Source organism: Vigna unguiculata, chromosome 3, assembly GCF_004118075.2.
Source record: "Vigna unguiculata cultivar IT97K-499-35 chromosome 3, ASM411807v1, whole genome shotgun sequence".
NCBI classification, from domain to species: Eukaryota; Viridiplantae; Streptophyta; class Magnoliopsida; order Fabales; family Fabaceae; genus Vigna; species Vigna unguiculata.
The window spans coordinates 51,842,501-51,863,159 of record NC_040281.1 but is presented as its reverse complement, the minus strand read 5'-3'; the positions used below and the strand labels follow the sequence as shown (position 1 = coordinate 51,863,159).

Sequence of the window (20,659 nt, the reverse complement as noted above, 5' to 3'; positions counted from 1 at the left end):
TCGATAAAACTAAGAATTTCTTTGTATATTCAAAAGAATTTTAATAGTAGTTTTGCATATACTACGGAAACATGAACGCTATATGTATTTTATTATATTCTTATTTTAATAAGCTAAATTTAATACCTATAATAATTATCAATTTATTTTTATATATTTATTTAAATAAAATATATTACGAATTTTAGGAATGATATACTCGTTCTTGAAGAATTCCCGGTGGCAGATACTGCGGTAGGATGATGCTTTTGAATGAAGAAGTATTTCTATTGAATGAAATGATGTTAGCATTTGAGGATGTGCAAGTACTGTGAGATACAATGGTTCCTCAAAGCTTGGAACCCAAACTAATGAAAATATTTTACATATGTGCATTTTCCATGGTCTCCATTTTAATATTGTAGAAGGAAGTTGCTGCTGAATTCTGCTTATCTGGTGAAGGAATAAACCCAAATGAATTCATGTTCCAATACTCTCCATTCCTTATCTTGTGGGCAACAGTGCCACCTTCTGCACTCGAAATGGCAACTTTTCTCCAGTTGCACCAGATCCTGAGCATCAGGTACAACATCACTAAGCATATCACTGTGGAAGTAAACACAATGGCCACAATGATTGCTGCCACTTGTGTGTTTGATAGCTGCATTTTCCCCTGTGCCGTGGATTCAGAGCATGATCTCAGTGGTGGGCCACACAAGCCCTGATTGTTCAGGAACGAGCTTAGTGGGAATCCTGAAAATGTTGGAGGAATCTGGCCTTCAAGATGGTTGTTTGAGAGATTCAACACGTGCAGGCTTGTGAGTTTGCCCAGTGAAGGAGGAAATTTTCCTTCAAGTTGGTTGAAAGAGAGGTTGAGTCTCTCTAGCTTCATGAGGTTTCCAAGAGATGGTGGAATCTCACCGGTGAAGAGATTTTTACTCAAGTCCAAAATCACTTGCAACTCAGCAAGCCCTCCTAGCTCAACTGGTATGTTACCTGTTAAAAAGTTCTCTGAGAGCCTAAGCTCATACAGTTTTGTGCATTGCTGCATTGTCGGAGGAATGGGGCCAGAGAATCCGTTCCTTTGCAAATTAAAGACATTGAGGGCAGTGAGGTTTCCAAGCTCTAGGGGGATTTCACCGGTCAGATTGTTGTGATGGAGAGAAAGCTTGAGCAATTTGGAGCAGTTACCAAGCTCAGAAGGTACCCTCCCACTGAAGTTATTGTATGAGAGATCTAGTTCACCAAGTTCTTGTAAGCTTCCCAACCAAACAGGTAATTTGCCACTCAACCTGTTGTTACTCATGAGGATGTGTTCAATTTTCTTGGAGTTTGAGAGTTGAGGTGGCATTTCTCCTGTTAAATTGTTGAATGATAAATCAAGAAAGTTGAGCTCCGTGAGTTGGTGAAATTCAGGAGGAATGCTTCCAGTGAGATAATTTTGTCCAAGTCTGAGACGGCTGAGGTTTCTAGAATTGGCTAGAGTGGAAGGGATGGGACCTGAGAAACTGTTGTTGGTCAAGTCCAGAATGGTAAGAGAATTTGAACCAGTGAGAGGAAAGAAATTTCCAGTGAACTTGTTGTGTGAAAAGTTGATGATTTTCAGGCTTTTGAGAGAAGAGAGTGAATGAGGGAGAGGCCCTTCAAAGGAGTTGTTGTAAAGGGTAATTTTGGTGAGTTCCGAGAGGTAACTGAATGTAGATGGAATGGAACCAGACAACGTGTTATCTGCTAAGGCCAATATCTGAAGGTTTTTACAGTACCCCATGCTTGGTGGGATGGGACCAGACAAGTCATTCTGCCTAAGATGCAGAACAACCAAGTCCTTGAGCTTACCTATAGTCTCTGGAATGGGCCCTGTGAAGTGATTTCCAAAGAAGTCAATTTCCTCTAAGCTTGTGCAGTTTGTTATCTCTCTTGGTATGAGTCCTGACATCTGGTTGTCATAGAGGTAAATGGTGCTCAATCTCTGCAGCCTTCCAATCTCCATTGGAATTTTACCTGTCAAGAAGTTACCAAATAGGAAAAGACCCTCTAAGCTACTAATGTTTCCAATTTCAGGAGGTATAGATCCAACAAAGCTGTTGTTGTTGAGAACAAGATCTGTGAGGTCCTTCAGTTTATCCAGGCTTGCAGGAAGTTCTCCTTCAAAACTGTTATCGGAAAGGTCCAACTGTTGTATTGAGGAGCAGTTGAGCAACTCCAGAGGAAACTTGCCAGAGAGCATGTTGCTAGACAAAAAGAGTTGCCGAAGCTTTGAACCTCTGAGGCAGAAGTTACTTGGAATGCTACCGGTCAGAGCATTATCAGACAGAACAAGAGTTTCAAGACTCTGCAATTCTACATTAAGGAGAGGTATTGATCCAGAGAGGTTGTTTTTGGACAAGTCTAACTTCTGCAGCTGAATCAGACTATTAAGCGCAGAAGGAATTTCTCCATGCAGTTTGTTTCCAAGCAAATTCAGGTAAGTCAAGTTAGAAAGATGACTCAAAGCATGAGGAATTGACCCAGACAAACTGTTATTGGCCAGATTCAGAATTTTTAATGATTTAAGCGACCCCATAGAGAAAGGTATGTCTCCTTCAAGCATGTTGTTTGATGCTGCAAAGTTTTGGAGCTCTTCACAGCCTTGAATCTCTTCAGGTATGGGCCCACTAAGGCTGTTCATTTCTAAATCAAGCGATATTAGATGCTTCAACTTACCAATCCCAACTGGTATGCTTCCATTCAAGTGGCAGAATCCTATCGCCAGAACTGTCAATTCACTCAAATTGGCAATACTAGGTGGAATTTCACCACTCAACATGTTGTCACCTATTCTAAGAATTTGCAACTTCCTCATGTTACCTATCTCTGCAGGAATGTTCCCAGAGAGATCATTTGAGTATAGTTGCAATATTCTTAGATTCTGAAGCTGACCCAGCTCCGAAGGGATGGAGCCAGAAAGAGAATTTGAAGACAAATCAAGTGTTTGAATAGAAGAGAGGTGTCTGAACTCAACTGAAATGGAACCGGATATTCCTGAACCAGACAGGTTCAGGGCAATAACATGTTCCTGATCAACTGCACATGTTACTCCATTCCAGTCGCAGACATGAGTTGTCGGAGACCAGTTGCCAAGTGCTCCTGATGGATCTACCAACTCTGATTTGATTCTGATAAGCCAGTAGGAATCTGTTGCATTATTGGCCATACTTGCAATTAAAGAAGTATCTAGTATGAACAGTAACAGAAAGAAATGGCACATCCAAATGGAACCCATTGCAGAATGTCTGACAGGTATGAGTTTCATTTCCAAGGTTCACACAGAAGACCAAATGATTCAAAAGGTATGCTCTAGGAAAAGGTGGTCCATTCTGTATAAAAGAACAGAGAAGAACAACTAAGAAGAGAGCTCAAGTTTTGATGGGTATCAAATGAAAATAGTAAGAAAAAGTAGAATGAGAAACGAAGGAGTAATGAACAAAGACGCAAGTTCAAGTGCTAATTGGTCGTTAAGATACGGTTTTAAATAGTAGCAAAGTTGAAATAGTAGAATGAAGAAGTTCAACCCATTATATTATATCTTAAACATATGGTGACATCTTTCTAGTTTCTACCTTTTCAGTTTAACCATGATGTTGGTGCCTTTTCGCCCTTTTTTTCTCTCTAGGCAACGAGTTTAATAGTATAAGATTCTTTACTAGCTTTTGTTTTGTGGTAGAGAACTTGATAATACAATGAGGTACGTTCAACAGAATTATGCAGCACGAAGAAAAAGATCCCCTCATGGTCGAGAAAAAAGTTGCACAAGTGGGGCCACTTTTATAATCCTCAAATTTTGTTCACAATGCTGCTGGACAAATTCATAGTATCTTCGAAGTAGTTTTTATAAGACGTTTGAGTTCAAGATAAACAAGTTTGAGCATGATTTGACTTTACAAGAGTACCAGTTGTTTAAACTTCAAAAATTGTCAACTAAATTGGTACAAAAACATTATGGCAATCCAAATGCTAAGATTTCACTCAGGATATTCAAGCATAAGATTACTTTCTGCCTTTCCGTGATAAGTTTTCTTAAAAAAGAAAAACCAAAGGCCGTGAGCTTTCAAGCATGCATGATGAAACATGAGAAAGTTAGTTTTCATAATGAAACGTGGAAAACTATGAATGAGGGTAACTTTCACACGTTTTAGGCTTTCCCTATCCGGTTTTTCCTTATTTTCTTTTTTTCTGTTTTATTTCCTTAATTCAGCGAGGGGTGAAAGCACATGACAATGTGTTAGGTTTCTCCATTGTCATCTTCCATATGTTCATTTCTATTATTGTAGGATCAAACTCATTAAGGGTTAAGCATAAATTGTTCTCAACCTAAACGACCTACTTCCAAATTAAATATGAGAAGAAAACATGGAAGAGAAAACAACCACACTAGTTTGGGTCAATTCCAGCTTCATTAATTCGTCCACAATAAAAGCCAAAACCATGTGAGGTTTGGTGTATTATACTCAATAGTTTATACACTAAAATTTTACTGCATTATCGTAATTGATTCAATGAAGTTAAGGGCAATAATATTTGTTTCAAATATCATTGATTCGCGATAAATATGTATATAAGCCAAAATACATGAAGACAAAAGTGCCCCAAATCTTATCTTTCATATTCAGCTCACTAAGCTTTCAGTGTTAGCTTTATAGCATCCACGCCTTCGCCCCAGTTTCCCATGATTCAAGCATAAGCAACCCCTCAAAAAGGAAACATCACATTACATTGTTCTAAAAACTTCAATTATTTCATCAGTATGAGTATGAAACTTTCTCAGAGGGGATAGGAAAATATGAAATAATAAAAATAATCTTCTTTAAACATAAAGATTAGTTTGTTTATTAGTTAATTGGTAGTTTTTTTAAATAAAAAATGTAAGCACTTATTTTTAAATTATACACAAGTTAAATTTACATTTTAGAGAAGTTTATTTTATTTTATAAAGTATTTACAGAGAAATTTATTTAAATATATATTCATGATGTAATGTATTGCATTTACCTTACTAAATTTTACGTTTATTGTAAAAGAGTTTTTGTAACATTTTCCTTATTTTTCGTTTTCCCAATATTGGTGGTATTTATGGGAGTGTTAGAAGAAAAATGTGGTTGGAGACTTTAGTTATCTACTTTGGTACTAACCCAATAGTGCTTGTTTTCAAAATGCTACGCTTTTTTTATTCACGCTTCTATACTTCCACTATATATGTGGTCACTACTACAAAAAGTTTAGGTGCCTACGCTTCGTGCAAATAATTACCTTTTTTCCCTTTCCTAAACGCTACTTGCACGTTATAGTGCATGTCATCATTGACCTTTCTCATGAACTTCTTGCAACCTAAAATTTGAAAAATAAGGCCATTCTAATTTGTTAACCACATTTGCACTAAGTTCACATTTATTTATCATATCTAATAATAGTTATTAAAATGTCATTAGATAACCTATTTAAGTGTAATGTGTTATTTTTTGAATTTTTTATGTCACTTGTTTGTTATCGAATCGTTATCAAATTACTATTAATATGTACTCTTAATTTTGAGATATATATGTTTTATTGTATAAAATATGTTAAAAATTATATATAATATAAAAGTAAGATGAATTTACGGTATAAAATAAATACAAATTTCACAAATTTTATAAAATTAAGTTAAACTATTAAAAATTTATTTCTTATCCTTACACATAGAAATTTATTTATCATTTATCTAATAATAGTCTCGCTCGCTCTAAAGAATGTTTTCAACTTTTAGAGTTTGATTGATAGCTCACAATTCAACAAGAGTTGTTTATTCTTTTTAATTGCTACCTAATCTTAGTTAAAGTCCATTTTTCAGAAGAATGAAAAGGAATAATGTGATGGGGAGATTAACTACTCTTGAATACAAAAATGGAGTAAAACTTAGGTGTAAAATTTTGGATTACGGGAAGAGATGCAGCCAAGGGAGAAGGTGCATTATTGAGGAGACCAAACGTATAAACAAAGATTTAAAACAACATCAAGACACAACAACGCGTTGTTTAAAAGAATATATATAAAATATGGAGATTCTGCATTGGAGTGAGTACGAATATATCGTTCCAATAGAACTTAGAATAACGTCAAAATATTATTTAAAATACTTAAATTCAATTTCGTTGTTTGCAACACGGTATTCTTAAATTTTTCAAAGCTTTTGCATCATGCAGAGGTTAGTTTGGTAGAGAAAAAGAAGTAATTACATTAAGAAGAATACAGTGCAGATTGGCTCAGCGTTGACATCTTCATTCTCTTTAGTAATATGTTGACTTGTGTTGGGTTTGAAGTGAAGCTGTATATATTTTAATGGAGTTTTGGCACCAAGTTATTTGTTGAAGCTGCTTAGACCATGACCAATAAGACAAGTTCATACAACAATTTAAGAATCTAAAACAACTGGATAAGTATTACTGACCTCATTTCTCCTCATTCTTTTTTTAAATGAATATTTTAGGGACTATATGGTAATCTTGCAAATTAAGAAAAATAAGCTATACATATATTACATTCAAATGAAAAATTAATTAGAAAAAAAAAATAGATACAGATAAATGTGTTTGGTTTAAGAAAAATAAATAAAAATATATAAAGAAGTGAACTTTAAATTTAAGTCAATTTTATAAAAATAATTTGTAAAGTGAGCATATCATTTTTTTTATTTGTTTTTCTCTGTCCAATTTTTCTACCAGCAAGCAAAGGCTTTGGAGGGAAAATGAATGCATACAGAAAACTATACAATGTATAGTTAAATTTAAATGCTTAATAGAAAGTGAAACAAATATAACAATAAGAAATAAAATTAAATGGAGCAACCTAAACATTGGATAATTGACGTTATGTTTTGGAAAAAAAGTTTTGAACACCATTTGACAATTTTTATATGAAAAAAAATAATGAACCATAGTAAAAAGAAATTCTAACGTCAAAATACCATTGTTGTTATGTTTTTATGTTTTACTTAGGGTAGAGAATGGAATACCATTGTTCTTATGTTTTACTTAGGGTAGAGAATGTAGTGGTTTGAATTGGAATATAGTAAAGTTTAATGGAATACTCATTAACAAAAATTTAATTCTATTGTACGGAAAAAGATATCTAAATTAATTATAAATTTTCATTTTCCTATTACTCTTTCTTCACAAACATTAATTTTATTAAGTTCTAATTATATTATTTTACTGAAAACTAAATATTGAAATTTGACAAATAAAATTAAGATAGTCAAATTTATAATTTTCATTTACGAAATCAAAATTGACACTTTTACAGGTCTCTTTGTATTCAATCAAAATGTGGTTTGATCTCACTTAACCGATTTGTTATTTTCTGCTGAAATAACAATTATAGGAATTATACACATAAAAAGAATATATATACGTGTCATATATTAAAAAAAAATACACATAACATATAATTATATGATAAAAGCAAGCTAAACTAATGAAGAGTTGACTATAAGTTAAACATTGTCCTGATAATTCATGTCATTGCTAATTTGATCTACAAATTTATGTTCAGTCGTACGACGTTTATCTCTCAATTTACTAGGACAGAGATTAAATTTTTTCTGCAAATTAATATTACTTATCGATTTTAATCTTGGTAGTTAATAAGCCCAGTTTTGAGTTTATATGATCAGAATTTAAGTCACACTTATAGTTGTAATCGGTCTAGAAAGCAAGAATAAACAAAGAAACGAGAAGATGATGAGGTCCAAGCATTAAAGAAAATTAGGTAAGAAATAATTAATAATAAAATTATAAATGTTAATATGCAATAAAATATTACAGCTATTACATTATATAATGTTATATATTGGTACCCAAGTTTTGTTCAGTTTTAAAATAAATATTTTTTAACGTAAATGTTTCAGTATTACAGCATCTCTCTAAGGCCACCACAATTTCTGTAAAAGATGGTCTCTTCCATGAAACACACGGGTTTAGGAGGCAGTGTCAGACCCATTCACAAGTGAGGGTTGTTTTTTTTTTCTTTTTCTTTAAGAGATACACTCTTTTCTTTCTTCTTCTTCGTTTACTAATTAATTATCTATTGTCTATTGGACATACTATTTGTTAAATGTATGTCTAATTTTCTTTCCATCATACTGCTTCTAACTAAAAAAAATACGCTCACTCTACAGCAAAAAAAGCATTTTGTCTTTAAATTAACGAATTTATGAAAGTTTCCATTTTGTTGAAGTGGATTGTGTCAAAGCTACCTTTTTTAGTTAAAATATATTATACGTCACAACCTCAATTGGATTCTTATATGTCACGCTATGTCATGCAATTTCAGTAATATGCAGAAAGCAAATAATATAGTTTTTGATCGTGCAATTTTTTAAAACTCATTAATGATAAAAAATAATTAAAAAAAAGCCATTTTTTTGTAACTAGGGATCTATACCCTGTTTATGACATTTTGTTTCCACTGACATGTTGTGATTATGAATCACTGCTAATTATTCTAACATCAGGTTCATATTATGTGTTCAACCAACAGCAGATCTTTCTGCAACTATTCAACTATTCAACCAACTTTACACTTGTGAATCTGGAAAGTTTTCAATTCTCTACTTAAACGAATGAGGGTTCCAACATGAAAGTATACACACAGGAAATATGTAACTAGTTGTAAGGGTTATAATTTGTATGGCCGCGGAAATAGAACTACCTATGATATCTCTTCATTTGCTTTTCTACACTGAAAATCCATTATGTACAAGTTCTAGCCATCACAATCAGTAGTAAACTAGCGGGAGGATCAATTCCTTCCAATCAGATGGTTTATCACCAAAAAAAACGACTAAGTAACCCAAAGATGAGTTGGGCTGTTTTCAGCTGTGAAATGATACTAACAAACCTTACATCAACTTGGCATCACTATTTAGTTCCAGAAACAGTCTCATCAGGAAGCTTGAGAAAGACCAAAAGCAAATCACAAGAAGCAAGTAAAGGATATTTGAAAGTGTTACCAAACTGCCTGCAGGCAGTTTGCTTTTTGCAACCTCAGATCTTCCACTTTCAAATGAAATATACGTTAGCAGATTTACAGCACGATGGATTTGGTGAAATCTATATGCCTGCGCATTAAATAATTTGTTAGTGTCATAATATGAATCATCAATTGAGAAGAAGGAATGGGAATATTTCAAAGAATCCTACTACCAAAAATCCAGGAAAAGGTTAATCAAGAGGGTATTGGATTCTCTTACATGAAAGATCAAAGAAATAGCAGCCCATGATGGTGACTTCCAATATCTTGCAAGCCGCTCAAATGTGAATTGGACAAGTATACCAACCAGGTGTGGAACAAAAGTCGTGGGGACGAGAGGGAAAGTCCATTGCAAGGCCAAAATCATTGTGGCTATTGGAATTGTTATACTAAGCACCATGGTAACAACGGAAGAGATTTGATATCCCAATTGTGGGCTAAAAGTAACACTTTTGTTTGCAGAATGATTTGGTTGTCTGCGTCTCATTAAAGAGTCCAGTTGAAGAAGAAAAACCGCAACTCCACTGTAGAAAGTTGCTTCTGTGAAGAATAATAGGAGTAAAACTGGAGACGAAGAATGAAGGGAAGTTCAGAGTTAAGCACTAAATTAAAAAAGTAACAAAGAAAGGATAATAAAGTACCAACAGTCAAAGAAAATAATGTGTCACTCCAGTGTTTGTGGATATTCAACCCAAAGTGCCAACATTGCAGCAAGTATGGATCAAATCAATATTTGGTAATGTTCTACAAAACACTTCTACTAGAAAAAATAAGAAACAAAAGTAAAACAAATTTCTTTATAAATGAAAACTAACTTAAACCTTAGTTAAAAATCAACTTCTAAACATTAGCCTACAAAACTCGTTTATTTGTTTTTTTCTTCAAATTTTATTTTTATGAAAAAAGATTGTCCAATCAAGCAAGACCTCATTTCAAATCTTACATGTACTAGTTTCAACAAATTATTTGTTTGACGGTTCAAACAGTTTTCAAAACTATTAATAAACTAGCAAATTCAAACAAGTATATATATCTATATATAAATCCTATGGAATTTATATAAATTATACTAGGGAATCTCATTTTCAAGAAAGTAAAATATTCTTTCACTTCAATTTTTCATTTCTGTCCAATTGTTCGATGATTCTTTCAAACTGTTTTGTCCTAATCATGAAAGAATGACCGGTTCCCAGTCACTCTATTAACAAGACTCATACTCCAGATATGAATATCCAGAAAGTTTAACGGTACCAGTTCCTTACCCCACCCCAATAAAAGAATTCTGAGGGCAAATTTTCCATTCATCAGGGACATGTTACTTTGAACAGCACATCAATGCAAGAAATACACTACACATTGCATATGCTAAATCGTATATATTGCATGAAAAGTAACACATCACAATAGAATTTCTTTAAAAGAAAAGTTAGTTACTTAATGACGACGACTCTCCAAAATTGTTAAGCATTACTTTAGGCAAAATGAGAGGAGGCAAAATGAAAGAAGCAACTAGGATAGCAGGACCCAACATCCATGATGCGCTGTTCTGAGTCCTCTCTGAATTTGATGAAATGACTTCGTTATCTCTGTTAAGGTCACAAAAGGGGACTAGTCTTGACTTTCCACCATTTTGGGATAAATGAAAACATGATTTGTTAATAGGAAAGATGTTTTCAGAAATAGAATCATGCTTTTCTGGCACCCAAGCATGCTGTTTCTGGTGCCTTCCTCTCAACTTTGGTACTCCGTGTATATACTGACTGGATTTGTCTAACCATCACAAACAGAAGAGTGTTAACAAAGGTCACCTCCAGAAATCAGAAACCAATCTTCCATAGTCAAATTATTTACCAAACTCAATCATATAAAATCACTATTTCTTCAAACAATGAAAATGATTATTAGGTTGTCAAGTCAGAAAATAATAAAAAAACAAAGAAAATTCACAAATAAGCCCAACAAACAATCAACCAAGCTACCTTTGTCATATATTGTCCAGTGAGCGACTCTTTGGCGGTGGAGCGATAACCTCAACTGAATATGGAAGGAAACGACACAATGTAAGAGGAAGAACAAACAAAACAACACTACTAGATGGTGCCATACTAAAATAGAATTTACTATCCAAGAAAAAGAAAAATTTACAAATACATTTAGCAACAAAATTCTAGCGAACAGATTTAATAGACTGATTACATATTATTACTCGCCAATTTTGGGAAAATAAAATTTCTATAGACATTCTTGAATTGCTTAATCTTTATTCTTGAATCTTTATCCCTTAATCTTTATTCTTGAATCTTTATCGCTTAATCTTTATTCTTGAAACAGTGAAAGCTACATTGCAAAAAAATGACAGAGAAAGTTAAGTACCTTGAGATTTATGTTGCGTTGGAAAGAAGAGGGAGAAGAAGAAAAGAAGCAACTAATTGCAGTGACCATTACTCTGAGAGAGAGAGAGAGAGAGAGGGTTTGTGAGAATGTTTGCTGCTGTTAGAATTTGATTTGTTTCAATTACCATTTGTGAATGAGAACTTCATTTATACAGTGGTACTAGTCTTTGAAAATGTTACTTCATCCGCAAGTCTTTGCAAATGTTCTTTATTTAATAAAATTACTTCTAAATTATTATATTTTACTTTTTTTTCAATGTTTCTTTTATTTAATTTCAATCATACTTTCAATATTATGTAATTCCCGGGTAATACATTTCCTACGTTTATATTATTCAAAATACTTTTTTCCAATTTTTTTCCCATTTTGAAAAGAGTCTTATAGGTAAATTTAGAAAATTATGTTTGAATATTACTTTTAAATGATTTTGATAATAAAGCTACTATTTTTAATAAATTATAACAAAAAAAAAATTATTCTTATTAATGAGGAAAATGAATTTTATTTCTACTTATTCATAAATTAAAACATCTTGTAATCTTATTAACCTTTGTTTGGATTTATGAAAATTTTCTTTTATTAACTTTTAATTAAACTTTTGAGATTGAAATATATATTTTACATATAAATTTGTTTCTGTTATAAAATAAAGGTAATAAGAGAGACAAAGGAGAGGAAGAATAGAGAATGAGAGAGTAGGGAGCAACTTCTGTTTTTATGTGTGTCGCATTACTGATAGGACGAGTCCTATTTATAGGTACAATATGGTAACCCAGAAAGGATATAAAATCAAATAGTAAATACAAAATATTACATCATAAAGAGTAATGAATAATATGATTATCAATCATATGAGTAATTGTATAAATCAATGGACGACCATTAATTCATAACACTCCCCCTTGGGTGTCCATTGATAAAAGAATGTGCCTCGTTAAAACCTTACTAGGAAAAACCCTTTGGGATAAAAACCTAGTGAAGGAAAAAGAGTACATCATTCTATATAATATTGTTCTTTGCATCTTCTAATTTCTCCCCCTCATGTAAACTTACATCATTAAGATGGCGGAGTCCAATCCTATGAACCAATTGCTCAAAAGTTCTCCTTGGCAAAGACTTTGTAAATAAATCTGCTAGATTTTCACATGAGCGAATCTTTTGGATCTCTACATCACCATTTCTTTGAAGATCATGAGTGAAAAAGAATTTTGGAAGAATATGTTTTGTTCTGTCTCCTTTAATATATCCTTCTTTCAATTGAGCAATGCATGCACTATTGTCTTCATATATCGTTGTTGGTTTCATTTTTCCCAAGGATAAACCACAAGTTTGTCGCACATGTTGAATTATAGACCTTAACCAAACACATTCACGACTTGCCTCATGTAATGCTAAAATTTCTGCATGATTTGACGATGTTGCTGTTATTGTTTGTTTCACAGATCGCCATGAAATCGCTGTGCCACCACATGTGAACAAATATCCTGTTTGTGATCGACCATTATGAGGATCTGATAAATAACCTGCATCTGCATAACCCATTAGATCTAATTTTGAATCATTTGGGTAAAACAAGCCCATATTCATAGTGCCTTTAAGGTAACGGAGTATTTGTTTTACTCCATTCCAATGTCTTCTTGTAGGTGAAGAACTATATCTTGCTAACAAATTTACAGCAAATGCTATATCGGGTCGAGTATAATTAGCAAGATACATTAGTGCTCCTATAGCACTAAGATATGGTACTTCAGGACCAAGTAGTTCTTCATCTTTTTCTTGAGGTCTAAAAGGGTCTTTATCAACATCTAATGACCTCACCACCATTGGAGTGCATAGTGAATGTGATTTGTCCATATAGAACTTTTTAAGCACTTTCGTTATATAAGCTTCTTGATGTACAAGAACACCTTTGTTTAAATACTCAATTTGTAATCCCAAACAAAACTTTGTCCTTCCAAGATCCTTCATCTCAAATTCTTTCTTTAAACAATCAATTGCCTTTGTGAGCTCATTAGGAGTTCCAACTATGTTTATGTCATCTACATAAACAGCAATTATGGCAAATTCATTCTCGGATCTTTTCATATAAATACAAGGACAAATAGGGTCATTTTTATACCCTTCCTTTAATAAGTACTCACTTAGACGGTTATACCACATACGTCCTGATTGTTTCAATCCATAAAGGGACTTATTCAATTTTATTGAATAATCCTTTTTAGAATTTGCTTTGTTGGGCACATTAAATCCTTCAGGGAGTTTCATATAAATATCATTTTCCAAAGAGCCATACAAATAGGCTGTAACAACATCCATGAGGTGCAAATTCAAACCTTCTTGTGCAACAAGGCTAATTAAATATCTAAATGTTGTTGCATCCAATACTGGAGAATATGTCTCCTCAAAATCAATACCAGGTCTTTGTGAAAAACCTTGAGCAACTAACCGTGCTTTGTATCTAACAATTTCACCATTCTCATTTCGTTTTTGTACAAAAACCCATCTGTACCCAATAGGTTTTACACCCTCAGGTGTGCGAACTACAGGTCCAAAAACCTTTCGTTTAGCAAGCGAATCTAATTCTGCTTGGATTGCATCTTTCCATTTTGGCCAATCATTTCTTTGCCGACAATCTTCAATTGTCATTGGTTCTTGATCATCATTGTCACTTATGACATCCTTTGCTACATTATATGCAAAAACCTCGTCAATATTGACTTTATTTCGATTCCATATTTTATGATTCATGACATAATTTATTGAGATCTCATCATTTTCAACAATTTCAGGTACCTGAGGTTCTTCTGGAACCGAATCATTGATTATGTCAAAAGAATCTTTTGGGACTTTTACCCCCTCGATTAGGCCATCTTGCCTTTTTTCCCTTTTTCTCACACGAGGATTTTTATCTTTGGAACCCAAAGGCCTACCACGCTTTAGGCGTGTTTGAGATTCATTTGCTATATTAGATTGTCCAACAGGAATATCAATTCTGATTGGAGTATTAGCAGCGGGTATATGCGACTTAGTTACCCTTTTTGTGTCAGTAAAAGCATCTGGTAATTGGTTGGCCAATTTTTGTAAATGAATTATCCGTTGAACTTCTAGTTCACACTCTTTTGTACGAGGATCAAGATGAGATAATGATAATTCATTCCAACCAATATCTTTTTCCAGTTTCTTTCTTTCTCCCCCTAACGTTGGAAAAATTGATTCATCAAAATGACTATCAGCAAATCGAGCTGTAAATAAGTCACCTGTTGATGGTTCAAGATATTTTATTATCGATGGAGAATCATATCCAACATATATTCCCAAACGTCTTTGAGGACCCATCATAGTCCTTTTTGGTGGGGAAATTGGGACATATACAGCACACCCAAAAATTCTTAAATGAGAAATATTTGGTTGTTGACCAAAAACCAACTGTAAAGGAGAGTATTTGTGATAACTTGTTGGTCTGATGCGAATCAATACTGCAGCATGCAGAATTGCATATCCCCAAGTAGTCATTGGAAGATTAGCTTTCATAAGTAAAGGTCGTGCAATCAATTTTAGACGTTTTATCAATGATTCTGCAAGTCCATTTTGAGTATGAACATGTGCTACTGGATGTTCAACTTCAATTCCAATTGACATACAATACTCATTAAAAGCATGAGATGTAAATTCACCAGCATTATCAAGACGAATTTTCTTAATTGGATAATCTGGGAAGTGGGCTCTTAACTTGATCAATTGTGCTAATAACTTAGCAAATGCTTGATTTCGAGTTGATAGTAAACAAATATGTGACCATCTAGTGGACGCATCAATTAATACCATGAAATATCTAAATGATCCACATGGTGGGTGTATTGGACCACAAATATCACCTTGTATTCGTTCTAAAAATGAGATTGACTCATTTCTAATTTTTTCTGGTGATGGTCTTATTATCAATTTTCCCTGCGAACATGCAGTACATGAGAAATCATTGGACTGAAGAAGCTTTTGACTTTTAAGTGGATGTCCACATGAGTTTTCAGCTATTTTTCGCATCATGATATATCCAGGATGACCCAACCGATCATGCCAAACAAGAAATTCATTCTTATTTGTAAGCTTCTGGCTTACAATAACATGCGTCTCAATCGCATTAATATATGTGTAGTACAAGCCATAAGAGAAGGCTGATAATTTCTCCAATACACATTTTTTATTTGACTCAATTTGAGTGATATAAAGATATTCAACATCTCCTTCATTATTTGTCTCAATATGATATCCATTTAGACGAATATCCTTGAAACTTAATAAGTTTCTATTGGACTTAGGAGAATAAAATGCATTTTTAATATGCAATCTTGTACCTCTTGGCAGAAGTACTGTAGCTCTTCCAGAGCCTTCAATTATATTTGTAGTACCAGAAATAGTACTAACATTGACTTCTCGCATTACCAAAGTAGAGAAAAATTTATTACTCTTGAGAATTGTATGAGTTGTTGCACTATCAGCAAGGCACAGATCCTCATCATTGGTGTTAATGCCAATATTCATTCTTCATATAAACATAAATATCAATATTAGAGATTACTTTGTAAGAGGAGAGAAAGAAAAAAAAATAAAATAGAGGATTTTATTCATAAAAACATAAAAACTTGTACATATAAAAGCAACATGAATTAAATATAAAACATTGTCTTAAAAATTAATCATAAAATAAAACTATTTTCTAACACTCCCATCACCAATAAGGTGATCAATGCTTCCATCGGGTTTAGAAAAGAAATCACCAATATCAAGATGAGTAGTATCCATATGACCATAATCAGAATCACCATCTTCATAAGCAAAGTGTGTTTCTACATTCTTCTTTTTAAGTGATTCTTGGTAGAGTTCAACAAGATGCTTTGGTGTATAACAGGCACGGGTCCAATGACCTTTACTACCACAACGGTAACATATATTTTCAGCCTTTTTGCCATTATTTTCACCCCTTTCTTTTTCCTTTTTCGCATTCTTGTTCCACTTCTGTTGATGAAGTTTCTCTTTGAAAATTTCCTTTATAACCATGTCCAAATAGCATGACCACGACCACGACCATGGCTACGACCACGGCCAAAATTACGACCACGATTATTATTATGGTCTTGACCTCGTCCATGATTATATGGATCAGATGTTGCTGCATTCACTTCTGGGAATGGAGCAGAACCAGTTGGTCGGGCCTCATGATTTTTCATCAAGAGCTCATTATTTTGTTCAGCCACAAGAAGGCATGAAATCAATTCATAATATTGATTGCTCCATTCACTTCTGGGAATGGAGCAGATTAGGCGGATCTCATGATTTTTCATCAAAAGCTTTATTGCTTTGTCCAGCCAGCCATGCATAGGCATGAAATAAATTCACAATATTTGTGAAGTCTCTTTTCACAATATTTTTGTTATGAGCAAATTAGTTGCTTTATTTCTTTATTTAATGGTATCCCAATATCCATTGCATCTAAATATATTTCAACATTTAAAATCCAATATAAGGAATTCTTCCTTACAATATCAAGGGTCACAAATCCAAATTTTGCAACGTTTCGCGTGTTTAAAACTAACACATAAAATAATAATATTAATAATAATCATCATCATCAAAATAATAATATTAATAATAATCATCGTCATAATAAAAATATTATGACAGAGAATTTTGCAACGTTTCGCGTGTTTAAAACTAGCACATAAAATATTAATATAATCAAATTTCATGTATGAAATTATTAAAATCAAATAATAATAATAATAATAATATGACAGAGAAAAATAAATCAAACAATTATCATTACACAAAAAAAAGAAAATGAGATAAAGTTTGTGAATGAGAAAAAGATTAGAAAGAACCTCGGTTAAGGAATATAGAGCGTTGTTCTTAGGGAGAAAAAAAATATGCCTTCACGCTCAGTTGGATAACCCTCGTGCTGATAACGTGTTATAAAATAAAGGTAATAAGAGAGACAAAGGAGAGGAAGAATAGAGAATGAGAGAGTAGGGAGCAACTTCTGTTTTTATGTGTGTCGCATTACTGATAGGACGAGTCCTATTTATAGGTACAATATGGTAACCCAGAAAGGATATAAAATCAAATAGTAAATACAAAATATTACATCATAAAGAGTAATGAATAATATGATTATCAATCATATGAGTAATTGTATAAATCAATGGACGACCATTAATTCATAACAGTTTCTAAATTAAGGTGTTATAATAGTGTAAAATATTATAATAATACTTCTCATTTTTCTATATAAACAATAAATGGAACTATTTTTCCTAATTATAAAAAAGGAGGATTCAATTTTAATTGTATTACTTGTTAATTCTTCTTTATATCCATAACTTATTGTGACATTTATTAGTGTTATATCCAAATACAGGGCCTTGCCAACCAATCAGCACATCCCTTAAATAATGAAAAAGATTTTCTTTTTTGAAAATCTTTTTAATAAATCACAAAAGAATGCATTGTTATTGTTACACATTTCAATGATAAATAAAAAAAAAATCTTTTTTTCAATTCCTTCTAAGAACAAAATTAGCTTTTGTCATCAATATAAGTTATATTTATTGATTAATAAAGTTAGTATATGGCAGAGTGAGTGTTAACATCCACAGCGTATAAAAGACTAATTAAATATTTTGGTTCAATTCGGGGAAGAATTTTGTTTGATAGAGAGAAGGTAAGAATTTATTGTTCAATATACTAAAAAATGAAATTATTTGGATTGGGAGACATTAAATAAGAAATTTATATTAGATTTAATTCCGTGATAGAATAGAGTTAGTGATATATTAATATATTTAAAAGACAATTTATAAAATAAGGTTTTAAAATAAGTTAACATTAAAAATAAATTTAAATAAATAATGATAAAAATTTATTAACAAAAAAACTATATTTTTCAATAAACATACATTAAAGTTTAAATTAATTCTATTTATTATTTATTATATTTATATTTATATTTATATTATTTATCTTTTAATATAAAATATATTAGCAAAATATTTATTTAATTTCATTTTAGTTTATTAATTATTTTAAATTTTATTTATTCTTCATTTTATTATAATACAATATAATATATTTATAAATGTTTAACTATTATTTATGTTTACATAATTTATTATACTAAACGGTACAAATGGTTATAACTTTGTTCGTAAATATTGAGAAAAAAATTTAAAGATAAAATCATTTGTTGCTTTTTTTTATCATTTTTCATTTTTCATTTTTCAACATTAATTTTTAGGGGTGTTTATTAGGATAAATTATTTAATTATTTAATTTCATCCAATTTAATCTAATCAGATTGGGCTCACTGGGCTGAGTTTAATTTATACAAATTAGATGATAAATTTACTGAAAATATTAGAGATCCAACCAAAAACTCGGTTTATGTTTTTATTTTTATCTTTCATATTAGTTTCGAAAATGACTGAATTTATTGGATTATTTCAGGTCTTAAATAACATTTTGTAAAGTTACTTTTTAATTAGATTGATACCTGAAAATTATGACTACTGAAAAAATTTTAAATTAAAATTTTGACTCAAATTACCTAATTTAATCAATTCATTTAAGGATAAGTTGAGTCAAAAAATCTTATACCTCCAAAATATTTCCAGCATCTCTAAACAAATCTCAAAAATATCTTCGAACCATTTAAGCAAATTACGAAAATCACACTCCCAAAATTATTTTTTAAATGTCAACTTATGAATGTTAAAATATATTATTTAAAGTTGACTTCTCAAATATATAATACCGATTTCTAGAATATATATATTACCGAAAAATTACAGAAATAAATTTTTAAATATATATAATATCAAAAGTCGACTTTCAAAATATATAAATATATATATATATATATATATATATATATATATATATTTAAACTAAAGTATAACTGTTTTTAAATTTTATTTTTTTAGTTTAATTTTCTTTTCTAATATATTATATGAAAACAAAATTATGTACATATTATATATATATATATATATATATATATTTAAAAGTTTTTTATTTTAAATTTACTTTAACATAATTTATTCAAAAATTAATAAAACTAGAAATTAAACATAATTAAAAAAAACATTAAATTTCAAAAAAAAAACAATATATATATATATATATATATATATATATATATAAATGGAACTCGAAATTTTTTATATATACTAGTGTAAACACAGGTACGCATTTTTTTAATATACATGATAATATATTAGTAATGAACGATATTGTAATATTATTAAGTTAATAAATTAAATAAAATTATATTTATAAAAAATAAAGTGAAATGTATGGAGAAAATAGGAAAAAATAACTGTTGATGAATATAAAAAAAATGAAGAAGGAGAGAAGTAAATAGTTTTATAAAAACTTGTAAAAGTAACTGTTAATTTTTTAATATTTAATAAATAATAATATTTTAAAGGATAAAGTTAAAATTATGAAATGTGTATATAAAAAGAGAATTCTTTATTTATATATATATATATATATATATATATATATATATATATATATATATATATATATATATATATATATATATATATATATATATATATATATATATAATTTAAAACTTTATTATTTGTATTTAAATTATTTTTTAATTTTATTTATTTATAAGTATTTTTATAATTATTTTATTTATAGAATTAATATATGTATTGTTTTCTATTTTATTTAAAAAAAATTAATTGTATTTAAAATTTAAATTTTTAATTTAAACTATTTTCTTTTATTTTTTCTATTATATATTTCTTGTATTTTTAAATATTTACTTTAATATAATTTGTTAAAAATAATAAAAATAAAAATGGAATAGAAGTAAAAAAATAAATTTAAAATTTAAAAAGAAAAACGAAAAAAAATATATATATATATTAATTTAAATTATGTTTTAATTTTATTTAATTTATAAGTATTTTTTTAATTAATAGAATTACTATATTTATTATTTTATATTTTATTTAAATTTTTTAATTCTATTTAAAATTAAATTTTTAATTTAAATTATTTTTTCTTTCTCCTTTTAATTATATACTTTTTATATATTTAAATTCAAATTTACTTAAATATAATTTCTTAAAAAATTAATAAAAGTAAAAATTAAATATAATCAAAAAATAAATTTTGAATTTAGACACCAAAAACAAATATATATTCAGAAGTTGACTCTCGGTATATT

The 20,659-nt window shown here is 30.5% G+C and overlaps 2 protein-coding genes across 2 annotated transcripts; both read right to left on the bottom strand.

Moving 5' to 3' along the window:
- Nucleotides 1–246: 246 nt before the first annotated feature.
- On the bottom strand, nucleotides 247–3,712 carry LOC114175068 (LRR receptor-like serine/threonine-protein kinase GSO1). The gene has a single exon (XM_028059827.1). It carries the CDS (start codon nucleotides 3,269–3,271, stop codon nucleotides 362–364), a length of 2,910 nt encoding a protein of 969 aa, XP_027915628.1. The 5' UTR covers nucleotides 3,272–3,712; the 3' UTR covers nucleotides 247–361.
- Nucleotides 3,713–8,552: 4,840 nt separating this feature from the next.
- LOC114179535 lies at nucleotides 8,553–11,519 on the bottom strand. Its single transcript, XM_028065906.1, has 5 exons — nucleotides 11,398–11,519; nucleotides 11,004–11,058; nucleotides 10,459–10,794; nucleotides 9,245–9,588; nucleotides 8,553–9,112 (listed from the first exon to the last, which is right to left on the bottom strand). Exons 1-5 carry the CDS (start codon nucleotides 11,464–11,466, stop codon nucleotides 8,894–8,896), a joined length of 1,023 nt encoding a protein of 340 aa, XP_027921707.1. The 5' UTR covers nucleotides 11,467–11,519; the 3' UTR covers nucleotides 8,553–8,893.
- Between the last annotated feature and the right edge of the window lie 9,140 nt (nucleotides 11,520–20,659).